General features: G+C 64.1%; 2 protein-coding genes across 2 annotated transcripts in view; one reads left to right on the top strand and one right to left on the bottom strand.

Annotated features, from left to right (window-relative positions):
- The first annotated feature begins 3,328 nt into the window (after positions 1–3,328).
- KLHL21 (kelch like family member 21) lies at positions 3,329–12,685 on the top strand. Its single transcript, XM_056124959.1, has 4 exons — positions 3,329–4,378; positions 5,924–6,329; positions 10,085–10,157; positions 10,992–12,685. The coding sequence occupies exons 1-4, from the start codon at positions 3,358–3,360 to the stop codon at positions 11,283–11,285; spliced, it is 1,794 nt and encodes a 597-aa protein (XP_055980934.1). The 5' UTR covers positions 3,329–3,357; the 3' UTR covers positions 11,286–12,685.
- Positions 12,686–13,344: 659 nt separating this feature from the next.
- Positions 13,345–18,335, bottom strand: part of ZBTB48 (zinc finger and BTB domain containing 48) — a 299,924-nt gene continuing 294,933 nt past the window's right edge. Inside the window, exons 4-11 of the mRNA XM_056124957.1 lie at positions 15,793–15,904; positions 15,207–15,299; positions 15,028–15,114; positions 14,781–14,935; positions 14,236–14,372; positions 13,986–14,150; positions 13,700–13,788; positions 13,345–13,605 (exon numbers count right to left, since the gene is read on the bottom strand). Of these exons, the coding sequence (XP_055980932.1) occupies positions 13,348–13,605; positions 13,700–13,788; positions 13,986–14,150; positions 14,236–14,372; positions 14,781–14,935; positions 15,028–15,114; positions 15,207–15,299; positions 15,793–15,904 (1,096 nt within the window). The 3' untranslated portion in view covers positions 13,345–13,347. The remainder of the gene's footprint in view (positions 13,606–13,699; positions 13,789–13,985; positions 14,151–14,235; positions 14,373–14,780; positions 14,936–15,027; positions 15,115–15,206; positions 15,300–15,792; positions 15,905–18,335) is intronic.

Raw genomic sequence — 18,335 nt, 5'->3', positions numbered from 1 at the left:
TCAAAAGAAAAAGGATTAACAACAGCCTTAATCATCCTACTATCATAAAGCACTTTAGGAAAGGGTCACTTTTGTGATTTTTTTTTTTTACTTTTGTGATTTAAAAAAAAATTTTTTTTATTGAGGGCTGGAGTGATAGCACAGCAGGTAGGGCATTTGCCTTGCACACGGCCAACCCGGGTTCGATTCCCAGCATCCCATATGGTCTCCCAGCACTGCCAGGAGTAGTTCCTGAGTGCAGAGTCAGGAGTAACCCCTGTGCATCGCCAGGTGTCACTCCCCACTCAGCAGAGCCTGGGAAGCTACCCGTGATGTATTCGATATGCCAAACACAGTAACAACAAAGTCTCCAATGGAGACATTACTGGGCCCGCTCGAGCAAATCGACGATCAACGGGAGGGCCAGAAAAAAAAAAAGTCAAAAAATTTTTTTTTCTTCATTTGCTTCTTGAATCACACCCTATGATGCTCAGGGGTTACCTGTGGGGGGGCGGGGGCTCAAGGGACCATATGGGATGCCCGGGATGGAACCCAGGTGATTTTAGATGAGATGAACATGGGACCAGAGCCATAGTCTGGCAGGTACTGAGTTTGTCTTGTACACGGGAACCAGATTTAATCCCCAGCACCCCATGTGGTCTCCCAAGCCTCCAGGAATGAGACCTGAGCACAGCACCGGAGCAAGCCCTGAGCACTGCTAGGTATGGTCCCCAAACCAATCGTTGAAGAATTTAAAAAGTAGAAGAGGTGAGCTTGGAAGATTGCCTTGGCAGAGGCTGACCTGAAAGTACAGGCCCTTGGCACCGCTTCTAGCTGGTGAGCCACAGTTAACATCTTCCTTTCTGAACACTAGCTCCCACCTTGAGGTGTGCGAGCGGTACCTGAGCCCAGGGCCTCCCACCAATGCAGCGAGCTCAAGATGGGTCACGAGGTCCCTCGGTGGGTGGATGGGATCCACTCATGTTTGGAAGTCTGGAGATTGAATGAAAAAGCCTGCTGGGTCGCGAAGGTATTCCAAACTCATAGGGACTAACAGGTCTGAGTCGGCTTTCTTGCTGACCACATTCCTTTATCAACTCCGGCCCATACCCGCGGCCCTGCACAATGAACCTTTTCTCCAGAACCGAACCCTCCATTTTATTTGGATCATGCTTTTGTTTGCTTGTTTTGGGGCCACACCCGGCAGTGCCTAGGGCTCACTCCTGGCTCTACACTCAGACGCTGTACTCAGGGGACTGTGTGGGGTGCCAAGCCCAGATGGGTCACACGTGAGGCAAGCACCCTGGCCCCTGTCCTGACCCCCGGCTCCCTGAGTTGTGCATTGTTCAATGCACCGGTTTTGTAGGTTTAGTATGGAATGCAGGAAACACAGGCCAGCAAACAAAGCCAGCCTAACCGCCTAGGAGGAAAAAAAAAATGCCAACCTCATGCTTTTTTTTCTGACACAAAAACACATCTAACAAATTGGGTCATACTACAGATAATCCAATTTTTCGCTTGCCACTGTAGGAGGATCCCTTCTGTTCTAGTAAACACATTCTTCAGGGCCGAAACTCGGTTTCTTCCAAGAAAGCCTTGTTTGAACTCAGAACAGGACGCTGGGGCCCGAGTGACAGTACAGCAGGGGAGTCACTTGCCTTGCATGCAGCTGACGAGGGTCCCGTCCCCAGACCTCATAGGGCCCTGAGCCTGCTAGGAGTGAGCACTGCTGAGCAGATCCAAACGACAAAACTGGACTCCAAGTCTGGTCCCTTTGGCTTTGGAATCACACACCTGGCTGAGCGCTCACTGGTCCTTGGTGTCGGCGCCGGAGGCTCATGCAGGCCAGAGGATGGGCCCTGGCCTGGGGCACCCCTTAAGCGACCTTTCCTGGCCCGGGACTCTGATTTAAAAAGCTGTGCCTGCAAGGTAGCTGAAGGTTCTAGTGAGACCTTTCCCTACCCTCATTCCACTTCCGGGCTGCTCAGGCCTTCCTGTCACTCAGCCTGCGCAAGGAAGCTATTGGCCCAGCTCCTGGGCCCAGGAATGCTGCCTCTGCCCTCAGCAGCTGCGCGAACAGTCCATCTATGGGCAACAGGCGGCCGCCGGGCACCTGCGCGTCCTCCTCCTCCTCCTCCTCCTTGCCTGAGCTCCCAGGCTGCAGGCCGGCTGCCCCGGGACCCCGCGGGTCTCCCCGGGAGGGACCGCCTGCAGCTCATTCCAGCGCCCAGCACAAACAAGCCTTTGCTCCCCAGTCTGCCCAGGGACACGCGTGCGTTGCCAGCGTGCCAGGCAGGGTGCAGACGCGCCCGTCACCCAGGCCGGGCTCCGAGGCCCAGGTTTCATCTGCAAAGTCCAAGCGCGCGAACGCACTGCAGGTGCGGGAGAGGGCCTGGCCTGAGCCCGCACAGTAATAGAGCAAACACGGGGAACAAGCTTCCTTCCGGGTCGGCTTGACAGGCCCGCTGACATCACCGCTGGGTCTTGGCCGCCTCCCTCCCTCCAGGGCCTTGAAGGGCCATCTGGCCTGGTTTTGCAGGGGTCCAGCCTGACCTTGAGCCCGAGGCACGTCCCCAGAGTGCCTTTCACGGGAAAGGGACAAGGCTCTCCCTCCAGATGCATTTTTATGTTGATTTTTTTTTTTTGCGTGGGTGTTGGGGGTGGGGCGAACCCGGCTGAACCCTCACTCCTGGGGGGCCGGGGCTCCAACCTAGGGCTCCTTACCAAGTGCTGGAGGGGGCGTGGGGGGGCCCTGTTCTCGGGCCTTTCGCGTTTCCCCGGCCCCGGGAGGAGGAGGCGGAGAAGCCCCCCTCCCGGGGAGGGGCGGGGGGGACCCGCGCCCGTCGTCGGTCGGTGAATCAGCCGCGACGCAGCGCCGCGCCCGGTGCGCTGCTGAGTCAAGTCCACGCGCGCCCGAGTCTGGGGCCCGGGGGGCCGGGATCGGGGAGGGTGGGGGGTGGGGACCAGAAACAGAACGCACCCGCGAGCCCCGCCGCCTCCGAACCCGCCCCGGGAGACGCCCCTCCCCCTCCCCACCGAGGGGATCCGCGCCCAGCCCGCCCTCACCCCCGCCGCCCCGGTGCCCGTGCCGCGCGCCGGGCGCGGACGCGGACGCCGGCGCGGGGGGCCCGGGAAGCCCCGGAAGGGCGGCGGGGCGGCGGCGTGACTCAGGCGCGGGGGCGGCGGGCGGCCGGGCCCGCAGGGGTTAAGTGGGCGGCGCCGCGGGGCCCGCCCCCCGCCCGCCCCGCCCGCCGCGCCCGCCCCCCGGAGGCCGCGGCGCGCCCGCGGCGGCCGTATTTAGCGCGGCGGGGCCGGGCGCGGCGCGTCCTGTCCCGCCGGCCCGGGCCGCGGCGTGCGTCCCGCCCGCCCCAGCGCGCCATGGAGCGGCCGGCGCCCCTGGCCGTGCTGCCCTTCTCGGACCCCGCGCACGCGCTGAGCCTGCTGCGCGGCCTGAGCCAGCTGCGCGCCGAGCGCAAGTTCCTCGACGTGACGCTGGAGGCGGCGGGCGGGCGCGACTTCCCCGCGCACCGCGCCGTGCTGGCGGCCGCCAGCCCCTACTTCCGCGCCATGTTCGCGGGCCAGCTGCGCGAGAGCCGCGCCGAGCGGGTGCGCCTGCACGGGGTGGCGCCCGACACGCTGCAGCTGCTGCTGGACTTCAGCTACACGGGCCGCGTGGCGGTGAGCGGCGACAACGCCGAGCCGCTGCTGCGCGCCGCCGACCTGCTGCAGTTCCCGGCCGTGAAGGAGGCGTGCGGCGCCTTCCTGCAGCAGCAGCTCGACCTGGCCAACTGCCTGGACATGCAGGACTTCGCCGAGGCCTTCAGCTGCGCGGGGCTGGCGAGCGCGGCGCAGCGCTTCATCCTGCGCCACGTGGGCGAGCTGGGCGCCGAGCAGCTGGAGCGCCTGCCGCTGGCGCGCCTGCTGCGCTACCTGCGCGACGACGGGCTCTGCGTGCCCAAGGAGGAGGCCGCCTACCAGCTGGCGCTGCGCTGGGTGCGCGCCGACGCGCCGCGCCGCGCCGCGCACTGGCCGCAGCTGCTCGAGGCCGTGCGCCTGCCCTTCGTGCGCCGCTTCTACCTGCTGGCGCACGTCGAGGCCGAGCCGCTCGTGGCGCGCTGCCCGCCCTGCCTGCGGCTGCTGCGCGAGGCGCGCGACTTCCAGGCGGCGCGCTACGACCGCCACGACCGCGGCCCGTGCCCCCGCATGCGCCCGCGGCCCTCCACGGGCCTGGCCGAGATCCTGGTGCTGGTGGGCGGCTGCGACCAGGACTGCGACGAGCTGGTCACGGTCGACTGCTACAACCCGCAGACGGGCCAGTGGCGCTACCTGGCCGAGTTCCCCGACCACCTGGGCGGCGGCTACAGCGTCGCGGCGCTGGGCAACGACATCTACGTGACGGGTGAGTGTGTGGGGGTGGGCGACGACATCATCTCCGTGTCGGGTGAGTGGGGGGTGCGGGGGACCCCTCCCTGCCCTTGGAGTCGAACCCCGGGTAGGCGCGCGCGCGCGTGTGCGCGCAGCCCCGAGCAGAACCTGCCCGGGGAGCGAGCGGGTGCTGCCACCCTGGGTGGCGGCGCCAGCCAGCCGGCCCGCCCGCCCGGGGACAGTCACACAATGGGCGCTTTTCATCCCGAAGGAATCCAGGGACAGCCCCGGGTTGGCCAGCCCCGTGAGCCATCCAGCCCACACTCGTTTGGTCATCCTCTGCCGGTGACAAGCCGCTTTTTTTGGGGGGGCGGGAGGGGGGAGGTGTCACATGGACGACCGGTACTGTAAACAGAGTCACATGCTGAGGTTGATCTTCCCGGGACTTGGCCCCAGCCCCCAAAGCCCTGCCGAGTCACGCGGGGCGGGTCCCCCGCACCCCACCCGGCTGCTTCTCCCACATTTTTGATTGCACAGAAATCCCTCTTGGGGGCTGGCGGCCGCCTCCTTCCCCGGGCGCCTGGGCGGGCGCTCCTGCAGCTATATAAGGAGAGAACTGTGTGAGCGCCTGGGGCCCTGGCGGGGGCTCTTATCTGCAGGGGTGCCCCCGGTGGCCTGCTCTGGAGATGCTGCGGCTTCTCGGAGCTGGCCAGGGCCTGGCTGGGCTCCCCTCGGGGACCCGCATTCAGAGAGTCGAGCACCCCAAACTGGTGTCCCAGCAGCTGTGCTTGGCGCGGGGACAGGTGCTTGCCCCAGGACTTTGCAGCGACTTAGAGCGTGTCCAGTCTGCTCTGGCCTGTGGCGCCAGCCGGGGGTCTAGGAATGCGGCCTCCCCGGAGGATCCTTGGGGTTCTGACACCCTAGCTCAGCCTGGCTACGTTTACACTTCCAGCAGTCCCTCTGTCTGTCTCCCCCCCTCCCCCACCCCGGGCTCCCTCTGGCAGAGCATGGAGGGCTGGTCCCATCCCACCTCCCTGCGGGTTCCCCACTCCCCTGCTCTAGGGCTCTCTAAACCAGACTGGAAGGTGAAGGACGGCTGGTGGCCAAGGCCAAGTGCTGACCACAGGCCGGGCAGGAGGCTGAACGAGTGTGACTCCCTGCAGCCCTTCTTGGTGTGACGTATTCAGGGAGGTGACCGAGTGTCCCTCGTCCGGGGCCAGCTGGCCTCTTTCCGAACTGAGCTTGAGGCGGCCAGCGGCTGGATCCGGAAAGGACCCCTGGTGGCGGGGCCTGGCCTATAGCCCTTTCCCTACTTTGCTTTCTGGCTCTCGTTGGCCGGGGGCTGTGTGTGTGTGAAGGGGGGCTATCCCTGTGCTCTGGCGCTGGGTGGGACCTGCTGTCCTAGTGGACGCTGGTCAGCGTGTGCAGGGTCCTTGCTCCAGACTGCTGTTTGCTTAGATCTGGCCTCAGGGCCTTTGCTCGGTTGCAGAGGTGGGATGTTCCTCCCATTTCCTGGGGTGCGGGTCTGGGGTGCCCCAGGGGATGTGAACTGATGTGGACCTTGTGAACCTTTCCGCAGGCGGGTCCGACGGCTCCCGGCTCTACGACTGCACGTGGCGATACAACTCGAGCGTGAACGAGTGGACGGAGGTGGCGCCCATGCTGAGGGCCCGCGAGTACCACAGCTCGGCGGTGCTGGATGGGCTGCTGTACGTGGTGGCCGCCGATAGCACCGAGCGCTACGACCACACCGCCGACTCTTGGGAGGCGCTGCAGCCCATGACCTACCCGCTGGACAACTGCTCCACCACTGCCTGCCGCGGCCGCCTCTACGCCATCGGCTCGCTGGCCGGCAAGGAGGCCATGGTGATGCAGTGCTACGACCCCGACGTCGACCTCTGGTCCCTGGTGGACTGCGGCCCACTCCCTCCCTGGTCCTTCGCCCCCAAGACGGTGACACTCAACGGACTCATGTACTTCATCAGGTGAGTCCCGGTGACAACGCGCAACCCTGGTCTCCCGGCTGCTCGGACGAGGCCCCGGGGCCCGGAACGCACGGCCTTGGTGGGCCTGGAGGGTTTCCTGCACCCCCGTTTCTCTTTTGCTTTTTGGGTCACACCCGGTGATGCTCAAGGTCACTCCTGGCTCTGAGCTCAGGAATTACTCCTGGCGGTTCTGGGGGGACCATATGGGATGTTGGGGACTGAACCTGGGTCTGCCTCGTGTGAGGCAGATACCCTCCCCACTGTGCTATCACCCTGGACCCCACTCCCCCACCCCCATTTCTCTTTGAGACACACCCAGTGGTGTTCAGGGGTTACTCCAGGCTCTGAGCTCACTCCTGGCAGTGCTCGGGGGACCTGTCACTGTCCTCCCGTTGTTCATCGATTTGCTCGAGTGGGCCCAATAACATTGTGAGACTTGTTACTGCGTTTGGCATATCGAATACATCATGGGGAGCTGCTTGCCAGGCTTTGCCGTGCAGGCGAGATACTCTCGGCAGCGTGCCGGGCTCTCCGATAGGGGCGGAGGAATCGAACTCGGGTTGGGGCATGTTGGCCGTGTGCAGGGCAAACGCCTACCCGCTCTGCTATCGTTCCAGCCTTGGGGGACCTTGTGGGGATCAAACCCGGCTTGGCCACATGCAGGGCAAGCCCCCTACCACTCTACTATCTCTCTGGCCCAACTCCCATTTCTTTTCTGGGAGGTCGAGCCTACAATGATGCTTGGAGCTGCTCTCATTTTTAGGGGGCTGTGGGTGCCCCCCGAGTAGTTCCCAGGGGTGGGAGGTATCCAGCCTGATGGTGCTGGAGGCAGCTGTCCTGAGGGTGGGAGGTTGGAGCACACTCAGCGGTGCTCGGGAATCACTCCTGGTGGGCCCAGGGGACCCTGTGTGGTGCCTGGGATTGAGCCTGGGTCCGCCCGAGGGGTTGGGTCATTTGTTGGCAGGCCGGGGCTCCTGAATGATGCTGGCTCAGCTCTGCCCTCTGCCGCTCCAGCCGCCTCTCGCCTGGTTTGGGTTTGGGTTTGGTTTCTTATAATGAAGGTGTCTGGTTGCTCTTCTTTTTTTTTTTTTTTTCCTTTATGGGTGACATCTGGCGATGTACGGGGGTTACTCATGGCTCTACACTCAGGAATTATCCCTGGCCGTGCTCAGGGGACCCTATGGGATGCTGGGAATCGAACCTGAGTCGACCACGTACAAGGCAAACGCCCTCCCCGCTGTGCTATCACTCCAGCCCCTTGGCTGCTCATCTTGGCTTCATTTAGGAGATCAAAACTGGGCTCCTCAACCAAGTTACAGCATGGCCCCTGGCTGAGCCTGGACACTCCACTGGGAGCTCTCGGCCTTTGGGAGGGGCCTGTCCATGCGGACCCCTGCCAGGTGGGAGCTTTCTGTGGAGACGACCTTGGCAGGGTCGCCCCTGCTGTTCACACCTGTGCCCAGGCCAGCTGGGCGGGGGTCAGGAGCCTTTTTGAGTGAATCCAAGGCCCCGTGGACAGGGCCAGTAGCTCGTGCTGCCTGTCCAGGATGGTTTGGGGGCAGGGCTGGAACCAGGACAACCGCCCAGTCCTCTGGGCAAGGTCATTCTGTCCCCAGACTGCAGCCTGCAGTAGAGGGGCATCTCCAGGACCCAGGTCTGCTCGGAATGCCCTGTCCAGAGCCTGCATGTTTGTGTGCATGTATATTATGTGTGCGTGTGCGTGTGCGTGTGTGTGTGTGTGTTGGGTTTGGGGCCACACCCGGCACAGGGGTTACTCATGGCTCTACGCCCGGGAGTTACTCCTGGCAGTACTTTGGGGGACCCTATGGGGTGCCGGGGGTGGAACAAGCATTGTCCCCACTGCCCATCTGAGCCTGCCCGAGTCTGGTCCGGGAGGGGTGGTGTGCTGAGAACTGTGGCTCCACCTTTGCCCCCTGACCCCCTTGGCCTCGCTGCCCCCGCGCGCGCACTCAGTGCTCCATCCCAGGTCTAGAGGGGGGTGGAACAGAAGGTCTCGTCCCGAGGGTCGGCTCCCAGGCAGTGCCCCATCTGCTGAACCACGCACGCCCCTCCCCCAAGCGGCGGGTATCTCCCTCCGGCTATAAATAGCAGTCCCCATGGTCCTCTGCCCCTGTGAGAAGGGCCCTGGCCTGCTCCCTTGTCTCCTACCCGGCCACCCTGAGCCGCCTGGGGCAGAGCCCTCTCCTTGGCCGTGACCCCAGGACCTCCTGCTGGATCTCACCTCCCCAGACCCCCCAGTGCAGGTGGGCAGAGAGGGGCTGGCAGCGGTGGGCCTCCTCTCTGACAGGTGCTGCGATTTCTGGTGCCTCTTCCTGGCTCTGGGCTCAGGAGACGCCTTTCTCGGGGGGCTTGGGGGGGCCCGTGTCTTGTAGACTGGGTGAGCTGTGTATAGCTTCTTTTTTTTTTTTTTTTTTTTTTTTGCTTTTTTGGGTCACACCCAGTGATGCTCAGGGGTTACTCCTGGCTCTGCACTCAGGAATTACTCCTGGTGGTGCTCGGGGGACCATATGGGATGTTGGGATTCGAACTCAGGTCTGCCACATGCAAGGCAGATGCCCTACCCGTTGTGCTATCGCTCCAGCCCCTGTGTACGGCTTCTTCATCCACTGTCTCCGGCCCCTTGGTGAGGGGTGGGTGGCCACATCCGGCGCTACCCAGAACTGCCTCTGGGCGCTCTCATCAGGTGTCACTCCCAGCGGGCTCGGGAGACCGTCTGGGATGCTGGGCGTCAAACCCGTGTCAGCCACACGCCAGGCAAGCACCTCGCCTGCTGTACTGTCTCCAGCCCTCTGCTTTTGAAGGTTCTTTGGTTCGGGTTTTGGTTTGAGTGCACCCCAGGGTGGGACTGTCACACCACCTTAGGGCCCTGTGGGGTTCCTGTCCAATGGCACTTGCTCCGCTCCCTTCAGCAGCTTGACCCTCTCCGGGCCAGGCTTCCATTTTCTCTGGGGGCGTATTTTGGAGCGACAGGGTGGGCTTCTGTTTCCCGGCACACGGATGTTTAGGTCAGCCCCCGTTTCTGCAGTGACGTTGGCTGGGGCCCCAATAGCTGCTGTTCTATGTCTGTACCTGCAGGGACCGCGGGCTTGGTGCCCTGGCCCCCTGCGCCTCCGTCCCCTCGTACCCCGAGGTGCTGCCTGCTGACTGACCTCGCTCTTCCTCTCTTTTGTATTTTGCGGGGTGCTGGAGGGCCGTGATTGAACTTGGGGTCTCGCCACGCTGCACCCCTTGTCCTGTTGCAGTTTTGGGTTGCTATCCATGCTTGGAGGGTGAAGCCTGCGCCCAGAGGGAGGGTCTCTCCATTCTGTGACTGATGGTTTTTCTTTTTTTTTTTTTGCTTTTTGGGTCACACCCAGCGATGCTCAGGAATAACTCCTGGCAGCATTTGGGGGACTGTATGGGATGCTGGGGATCGAACCCAGGTCAGCCGCATGCTATCACTCTGACCCTGACTGATTGTTTTTCTGCCAGTGACCAAGGACATGGCAGTGGATGAGACAGAAAGTGGGGGGCAGGGACCCCCCGGGACAGGAGCATGTGGACCTGTGAGGGGCAGTAGGGCAGGATACCTGGCAATCAGCTACGGGGGGCCGTGGGGGTCCAGGGCATCAGTGTGGCCCCCGCGCAGGGTTGAGGGGAGTAAGGCCTGGGCTGGGCTGAGCTGGGCAGGGCTGGCGGGGGCCTCAGGAGAGGGCATTTGCTAGATGCCCACTTGACCTACTCCCCACCCCTAGGGATGACTCGGCCGAAGTGGACGTGTATAGCCCTGCCAAGAATGAGTGGAGCACCATCCCAGCCATGAACCAGGTGAGTACCGCACTGCCACTGCTCACCGGGGAGAGCCTAGAGGGAGGGCCACAGACAGACCTGTGCCCCTGGGGCCACCCAGTGTAGCGGCCACAGCCCAAGGCCCAGGCTTCATGAGCCACGTTACACTGGGCATGTTGGCAGGTGCAAAGGGCCTGGGGCAGGGATGTGGCCAGTCCAGCTCACAGATGGTCCCGGGGGATAACCTGGAAATAGGCTCGGTGAGTTACCTGCCTTGCTCCGAATAGAACCCCCACCCCCGGGCAGTGGTCCTGCCACAGTTCGCCAGGAGTGATCCCTGAGTGCAGAGCCAAGAGTCAGCCCTTAGCACAGCCGGTGTGGCCCCCAAATAAAACAAAGAACACCCCAACTGGAGGCAGGGAGTTGAGTCCCACTCAGTTCCCTGCACTTACGGGACCTATGTGCTTAGGGGGCACCCAGGCCACCCTTTTTTTTTTTTTTTTTTGGCTTTTTGGCAATGCTCAGGGATTACTCCTGACTCTGCACTCAGGATTTTCTCCTGGCGGTGCTTGGGGGACCATATGGGATGCTGGCAATCGAACCCGGGTTGGACACATGCAAGGAGAACCCCTCCTCGCTGTGCTATGGCTCAGGCCCAGGGCCGCCCCTTTTCCTAGCTGGGATGTGGGTGGGGCTGCCACTGGCCTGCCCAGCCCGCAACCCCCTGGGAAGCCTCAAGCTCAGGTCACAGCCCTGCCCCCAGGAAGCACTTCTGGGCCGCCCCTCTGGGGCTGTGGGGAGCGATGACTCCCGGGGGGTTCCCCGGCCGCCTCCTGACCCCGTCCCGCTCACCCTCTGTCCGTCTGTCCGCAGGTGCACGTGGGGGGCAGCCTGGCCGTGCTCGGAGGGAAGCTATACGTCTCGGGAGGCTATGACAACACCTTTGAACTCTCGGACGTGGTGGAGGCTTATGACCCCGAGACGCGGGCCTGGAGCGTGGTGGGCCGCCTCCCCGAACCCACCTTCTGGCATGGCAGCGTCAGTATCTTCCGCCAGTTTATGCCCCAGACGCCGTCGGGTGGACGTGGCTTCGAGCTGGACAGTGGCCGCAGTGACCTGGACCCCGGCCGGCCAGGGCTGCCCCGGAACCCGCACGAGCCACACTAGCCCCGGTATGGCCCAGGGAGGGCCTTGAGCAGGCGACGGGCACCCCTGGGGCACAGTGAGCCCTATCTCCGGTGCTCAAGGCCGGGGGCGTCCCTGCCCAGCCGGCGCCTGGCCGGCTGCCCGTGCCCTCCCTGGGTCGAGGAGGAACTGGACCCCGTGCTGGCCAGCCAGCAAGCCCTCCTCAGCTCCCTGCGGCCGGAGGGGCCCACACGCCCGCCCCCTGTCCTGGGCTGCGAGGGGGCCATGACCGAGCCAGGACACAGCCCAAGGGCCTCGAGGACCTGCTGAGATTCTGGCCTGGAGACCGGCTAAGCCACAGGGGCCCGCCTAGGCCGCCTCCATCTGAGGTGCTTGGGGTTCCTGCAGATGGAGACTGCCAAACGGCCCCACAGCTTCCAGAGGTCTTCGTGTTCTCCAGGAGGTGCAGCATGTCTATGCCTTGGGGAGGTCTTGTTCCCCCCAAGTAGCGTCTCCACACTGGGTGGAAGCAGGTGAGGGCCGAGCTGCCCCACATGGGAGTGGGCAGAGTTTGTGACCAGGGGATCCGCCAGCACTGCCCTGGGCTGGGCACAGAAATACATGTCGCTGTTTCAGAACTCTTGGCAGCCAGTTTTGGTGTCATCTCTTAAAACTGGCACTTGGGAGCCGCAGAGCGCCTAAGAGAAGACGCTTGCATGCAGCTCGCCCAGGCCTGGTCCCTGGCGCTAGTGTCTGAGCACTGCCGGGTATGCCACCGCTGCCCCGAGAAAGGAGAAATCTTGTCCTAGGCGCATTCCTCCACGGGGGTGGTTGTGGGGAATACGAGCTGCCCCTCTCCGGGACGCCTGGCTGTGGGGCCATTTGCCCCCTCTGCCCACCCCTCTTGGGTGGCGTAGCTGAGATTACGCCTCCTGCTCTCAGGCTCCCCCAAAACCCCTCAGACCCTACCCTCCCCCCCCCCCCCCAGGTCTCTGCTCAAGCCACAGGAATCGCTTTGCTTCCCAGCTGGCTGAGTTGGTTGTGGGGTAACCAGGAGGCCCCCTCTGTGGGCAGTTGCAGAGGTTCCACAGGTATGGATGGGAATCGGCTGGTGACCAGCACCTGGGTCCAGGCTGGGGGCCTCTTCCCTCCAGGCTGGCTGGCCACAGCCCGAGTCTGGACACACACCAGAACATCACGTAGGAAGTGGGCTCCAGGCCCAGCCCCGCACCTCGGCCCTGGCCGCCCTCCACTGGCACTCGGGGAGGAGTTAGGACACACTAAGTTATGAAATGGTGACGCGTATTTAAGTGGTCTCTAGTGGATTCTGTATTTATGTGCCCGGCCCAGGGCGGTGCTGGCGGGTCCCACTGCAGGGCCCGTCTCCAGCTCAAGGCCACGGGGCACCTTAGACACTTTTTGAAATAAAGCAATTTCCTAGACCCTGGGTCTGGTCTGAACACCTTCCTGCACACTGTGGGGGGCCCCTTGGAGGGGAGACTCGAAAGTTACCAGGTAGCTGCCCCAGTTGGCTGCGGGGGGGCTACTCTGGGGCAAGGCTCCAGGGAGCATATGGGGGATCCTTTGTTGTCTTTGAGCCACCCCGGAATGCTCAGGGAGGCACCTGGCCAAGCGCACACAAGGTGGCCCTCCCCACGGGGGAGCTGGTGGTGGGCCTGGGAATGATATGTGTCCTCGCGGGGGTGGGGGGGGGGGTGCTCCTTGGCCTGAGAGCCCCTGCAGCTGCCCTAGTGGGCAGGCAGGGTTGCAGCAGCTGCTCCTCACGGCCCCCTCTGCTCCCCATTTCCCAAGAGACATAGAGCAGCTGTCCTGGGCTGAGTTCCGGGACATTAGCTCTTCCGGGCATGCCAGCCCTGGAAGGGTGCCTGGGCAGAGAAGGCACTGCCCAGGCCATGCCCAGCCCTCCGAGGGAGCCGGCCCTGGGCACTGGGTGGCAGTGACAAGGTTTCAAACCCCTTAGTCCCGGTCTGTGCAGAGACAGCTCCCCGAACGCGCCCGGCGGCAGGACCCCACCTCGGGGGAGCCTGGGTTTGGGACTAAGGCCACTGCTGAGCGGGAGCCACGGATTTATTGGGGGGGGGGGCTACGTGTCACAGTCCTCGGGGATGGTGGCAGTGATAAGGAGGGGGGGCACGGGGACGCCGGGCTCGGGCAGCTGGGCCAGGCCACCCTGAGCCAGGGACTCCACGATGACCTCGGCCGAGCCCACCTCCAGCTCGGCGGGCGGCTGCAGGGCCACCACCACCTTCTCGTCCTCGATGACCAGGTTGCGGAGCTTGCGCTGGCGCGGGTTGTAGTTCTCCACGCGGTCGTGGATCTCCATGTGCCTCCGCAGGTGCGCCTGGGGCGAGGGGTGAGGGGTGAGGGTCCGGGCAAGGGCTATGGGGAGGCAGGGGAGGGGGTACTGGGAGGAATCGGGGGGCTGCAGGGTATACCTGGCGGGTGAACTTGTAGCCGCACTCGGTGCACTCGAACTTCCTGACCCCTTTGTGCCGCCGGACATGGACACGCAGCTGTTCCACGGCTGGGGAGGGAAATGCCCACATGAGGCGGCAGGACGGGGCAGCAAGGCAAAGTATCCCGCGTCCAGGGCCAGCCACGCTGCCAGGCTGTCCTGGCCCCCGGGAGCCGTCCCCCCCCACAGCGGCCACGGCAGCCAGGCCAGCTGTGTAGCCTGACGGCCACCGAGGCCCGGAGGGGCCGGGGCAGCCGTGGCCTCACCTTTGAAGGTCTTCCCGCAGATCTGGCAGAAGTGCGGGCGGCCCTCCTGGTGGCGGCTGGCCACGTGCCGCAGCAGCGGCCCCTTCTCCGTGAAGCGCTGCTCGCAGAACTCGCAGCTGAAGGGCCGCTCGCCCGTGTGGGTGCGGTTGTGCTTGTCCAGGCTGGCTGTGGGGGCGGGGTGGGGGCTCAGCCTAGGTCCTGGGGGGGACACCGGACCCAGGAAGGGGACATGGCGGGGGCCCGGCCTCACCTTGGGTGCGGAAGGTCTTGCCACACAGGTGGCACTGGAAGGGCTTCTCGCCCGTGTGCGTGCGCAGGTGCATGTTGAGGTTGGCCTTCTGGGTGAACGCGTGGCTGCAGAACTCGCAGACGTACGGCCTCTCGTTCCTGCCCGGGGAAGGGACACGGGCCGTCACCCGCTGAGGCGGCCGGAAGCACACCTGCCCCAGGAAGCCCACACCCTCCTGGGCACTATGTCCGGGGCTGTGCCGGCCGCCTGTCGGGGCCAAGGACTGGACAGGGTCGGTGATCGCCTGGGGGTCCCGGGGAGCAAAACTTGTCCCAAAGTGCGAGAGCCTTAGTGCATACAGCCGGCCCAGGTTAGGTCCCCACCCCACCCCCCCCAGTGGTCCTGAGCCCCCATCCCCCCAGAGTGATCCCTGAGTCAGCCCTGAGCACCGCTGGACAAGGCCCCAAAACAAAACCCCAAATCCTCCCGGGAGACCTAGCGCCGGAGTCAGCCTGGAGCCCGTCCCTGACCAGCACCCCCGGCCACCCATCCGCCCTCAGGCCCACCTGTGCTTGGCCTTAATGTGCATCTGCAGGCCGTTGCGGCTCGAGGCCCGGTGCCCACACTCCTCACACACGAACAGCTTCTCCCCGCGGTGCTTGAAGGCCTCGTGCAGCTGCAGCTCCGTGCGCGACAGGAAGCACTTGGCGCAGGCGGGACACTGTGGCAGAGAGGGGCCATGAGCACCGGGGCGGTGGGGGGGGGGAGAGGTGGGGGGGACCGGGACCCCCACCAGGGGCGGCGGGTGCTTACGGCGTGGGGCTTGGGCGCGCCGTGCAGCTTGATCATGTGGCTCTGCAGGTCCTTCTTCTGCATGAACTGCTGGGAGCAGGACGAGCACTGCGGGACAGCCCTGCCATCAGCCCCGTCAGCCTCCTGTGCCGCCCCCCACCCCTGCCCCCAAGCCCGGGAGGCGGGACTGCCTGCCCCACCTTGTAGGGCATCTCGCCTGTGTGCGACACCATGTGCAGCCGCAGCTCCATCCGCCGGCGGAAGGACTCCTGGCACACGGAGCACGAGAAGACCTGGCGGGGACACAGGACGAGTGGGGCAGCACCTCCAGCCACCCTGTGGCCTTTTTTTTTTTTGCTTTTTGGGTCACACCTGGCAATGCACAGGGGTTACTCCTGGCTCTGCGCTCAGGAATTACCCCCGGTGATGCTCAGGGGACCATATGGGATGCTGGGAATCGAACCTGGGTCAGCCGCATGCAAGGCAAACGCCCTACCCGCTGTGCTATCGCTCCAGTCCCTTGTGGCCTTTCTCGCCAGCCTCCCCCACCCCTTCCCCAAAGCAAAGTCCCGGGGGCAGGAGAGGAACCCCCCCCACCCCGGCCCGACCAAGCTGCCTGGCAGGAGGGGCGACTACCCACAACACCCCACCTGGGCCCGTTCCTTCGTGCCGGGGCCTGCATCCACTTGTCATAGCAGGAATGAACTCGCTGGCTTGCAGCTCTCGGGGTCCCCATCCCCTGAGATGGGTCAGGCCCACGGGGGGGGGGGATCTCGGCCCCCATACCTGTTCTGAGCGGTTCACGCAATTCCGGGCTTCGTGTTCCAGGAGGTTCTCCTTCCGGAAGTAACACTTGCCGCATTTGGGGCATTCGAAGGGCTTCTCCCCAGTGTGTTTCCTGTCGAAGCCACAGGCAGTCTGGTGGGGGGGGTTGCACAGAGGACCCGCTGCCCCCACCCCCCCGCCCCACTCACTGGGAACTCCCCACGATCCATCAGAGAGCCCCGGGCCTTCTGTGGGAAAGCCAGGGCAACATAATAACGAAAAAGGGTCAGGGCTGGAGCAACAGCACCGCGGGGAGGGCGCTTGCTCTACACACGGCCAACCCGGGCCTAGCCCCCGGACCCCAAAGGGTCCCCAAGTCTAGCAGGAGTGACCCCTAGGCACAGGGCCAGGAGGGCCTGAGCACCACCAGGTGTGGCCCCAAAAGCAAAGTAGTAAGACAGTCACTGTCACGGTCCTCCCGTTGATCGTCGATTTGCTCGAGCGGGCCCAGTAACGTCTCCATTGGAGACTTTGTTGTTACTGTGTCTGGCATATCGAATACGTCACGGGGAGCTTGCCAGGCTCTGCCGTACGGGCGAGATACTCTCGGTAGCTTGCCGGGCTCTCCGAGAGGGGCGGAGGAATCGAACTCGGGTCGGCCATGTTGGCTGCGTGCAAGGCAAACGCCCTACCGCTGTGCTATCGCTCCAGTCCAGTAAGACAGTAAAGAAAAATATTTCAAGGGTTGGAGAGATAGCACAGCGTCTTGCATGCAGCTGACCCGGGTTCGATTCCCAGCATCGCATATGGTCCCCTGAGCACTGCCAGGAGTAACTACTGAGTGCAAAGCCAGGAGTAACCCCTGTACATCGCCAGGTGTGACCCAGAAAGAAAAAAAAATTTTCAAAGGCACAGGTGATTTTATCTTACGCAGGGGGTGGGGCACACACACTTGGGGCTACTCCTGGGGGAACTCGGAGAACCCTGGGGTGTCAGGGTGGGCCTCAGGGAAGGAAATGCCCTACCCGTGTGCTGTTACTCAGGCAGGGCACCTGCCTCCCACATGGCTGACCAGGGCTCCATCTCAGCACCTAATGCAGTTCCCCTGGGCACCAAGTGTGGCCCCTGAATCAAAACCTAAACAAGCGCAGCAGACCCTCCACCTGCAGGATCATGGCCTCTGGGACACGCTCCCTGCCAGCTCCCCCTGCACCCTGAGGACGGCAGGCCCCTTGCCCTGCTCCCAGGTCTCCCCCCCACCCCCCACTCTCTCCCTCCCACTGCACGGCCACCACCTGCCCCGCTCCTGCCTGCTGAGCCCGTGGGCCCAGGCCAGCGCCGCTCTGGTCATCACCGCGTCCCCGTGGAACTGTGGGCCAGCTGGCAGGCAGCTCACCGGCAAACAGCCGTCAGCCCCGACAGCGGCTCTTACCAACAGCACGGCCTCGGCCACTGCACCAAGCACCTGCCTCCCGGTCCAGGGGGCCACTCACAGGCCTCGTCGACAGGTGACCCCTGGCCTGTGACCCACAGCCAGGGCAGCGCGGAGGCGGTGGAGCCCCGAGACTGGCACGCTGAGGGCGTCCGGGCCTGCCCTGCTCAGGGGCCGACACGCCGGACCCCAGCGCCTGCTCCTTCTCACACGCTGGCCTGGCCTTCCAGCTGGCCGCTTGCCTGCCCACTGCCCTGACAGGCCTTGCCTGGAACAGTGGCGTCCCGGGGGATGCAGTCTCAGAAACAATCTGTCCCTGCCTGTCCCCCTCGGCGGGAAAGCGGTGACCACACAGAAAGCCCCAGGCCTCAGCCTCACCGCCGTTACAGGCAACCGCCGCAAGCAGGGGGGCCGGGGTTCAACCCAGCACCGCCTGGTCTCCCGCTCACCCCGAAGGGCGACTCTCTCAGCAGCTGAGCCACGAGCAGCCCTGAGTCAGCGACACGGAGCCTTCCCAGGCATCAGCTGCCTGGCCCAGACACTGGTTCCCGGGGCCAGACATATAGCACAGCAGTCAAGGAGCTCACCTTGCACACCGCTGACCCGGGTTCCATCCCTGGCACCCGATTTGGCTGCCCAAGCCTGTCGAGAGTGATCCCTGAGCACCAGTGGGTACTTCCCCCATGAGAAGGCAAGGCTGTACCTTCCGACTTTCAACAATATGATTTTTGCCCTTTTGAAGGGGCACACAAGGGATGTGCAGGGCTGAGGCCAGGCACCCGACCACGTGCCAGGCAACCGCACCCCGTGCCAGCCTCGAAGAGCAGCCGAGCGGCCACGGTCCGCCCTCCGCCTGCCCCTCCCTTCTCCCACAAACACGAGTGGCACCAACCAAGAGCCGGCTCGGACCCTGCACCCAAGGCATCGCCCAGAGCTTAGGAAGTGCCAAAGTCACAGCTGGTCCCACATGGGAACCCAGGACCTCGCGCCACCCACAGGCGCAGAAGACAGCAGAGGCCAAGGTCCCCGGGGGTGGAGCCAGACAGCCTGACCGTCAGGCCCACTCGGACCAGCCGGTCCTGGCCACCAACCCCCCTCCCCGCTGCCCCCGTGGGGACGCAGCAGACAGAAA

The sequence above is a fragment of the Sorex fumeus genome, unplaced genomic scaffold (assembly GCF_029834395.1).
Source record: "Sorex fumeus unplaced genomic scaffold, SorFum_2.1 ptg000054l, whole genome shotgun sequence".
Taxonomy (NCBI): domain Eukaryota; kingdom Metazoa; phylum Chordata; class Mammalia; order Eulipotyphla; family Soricidae; genus Sorex; species Sorex fumeus.
Note: the sequence above shows the minus strand (reverse complement) of the source record. Positions and strands in the feature narration are given on the sequence as shown.

What these genes read in the sequence shown, in the direction of transcription:
- KLHL21 (XM_056124959.1), top strand. Translation starts at nt 3,358, where the DNA reads ATGGAGCGGCCGGCGCCCCTGGCCGTGCTGCCCTTCTCGGACCCCGCG. An exon ending in CAACGACATCTACGTGACGG is followed by an intron (nt 4,379 to 5,923) that starts GTGAGTGTGTGG and finishes ACCTTTCCGCAG; the next exon opens with GCGGGTCCGACGGCTCCCGG. An exon ending in GGACTCATGTACTTCATCAG is followed by an intron (nt 6,330 to 10,084) that starts GTGAGTCCCGGT and finishes CCCCACCCCTAG; the next exon opens with GGATGACTCGGCCGAAGTGG.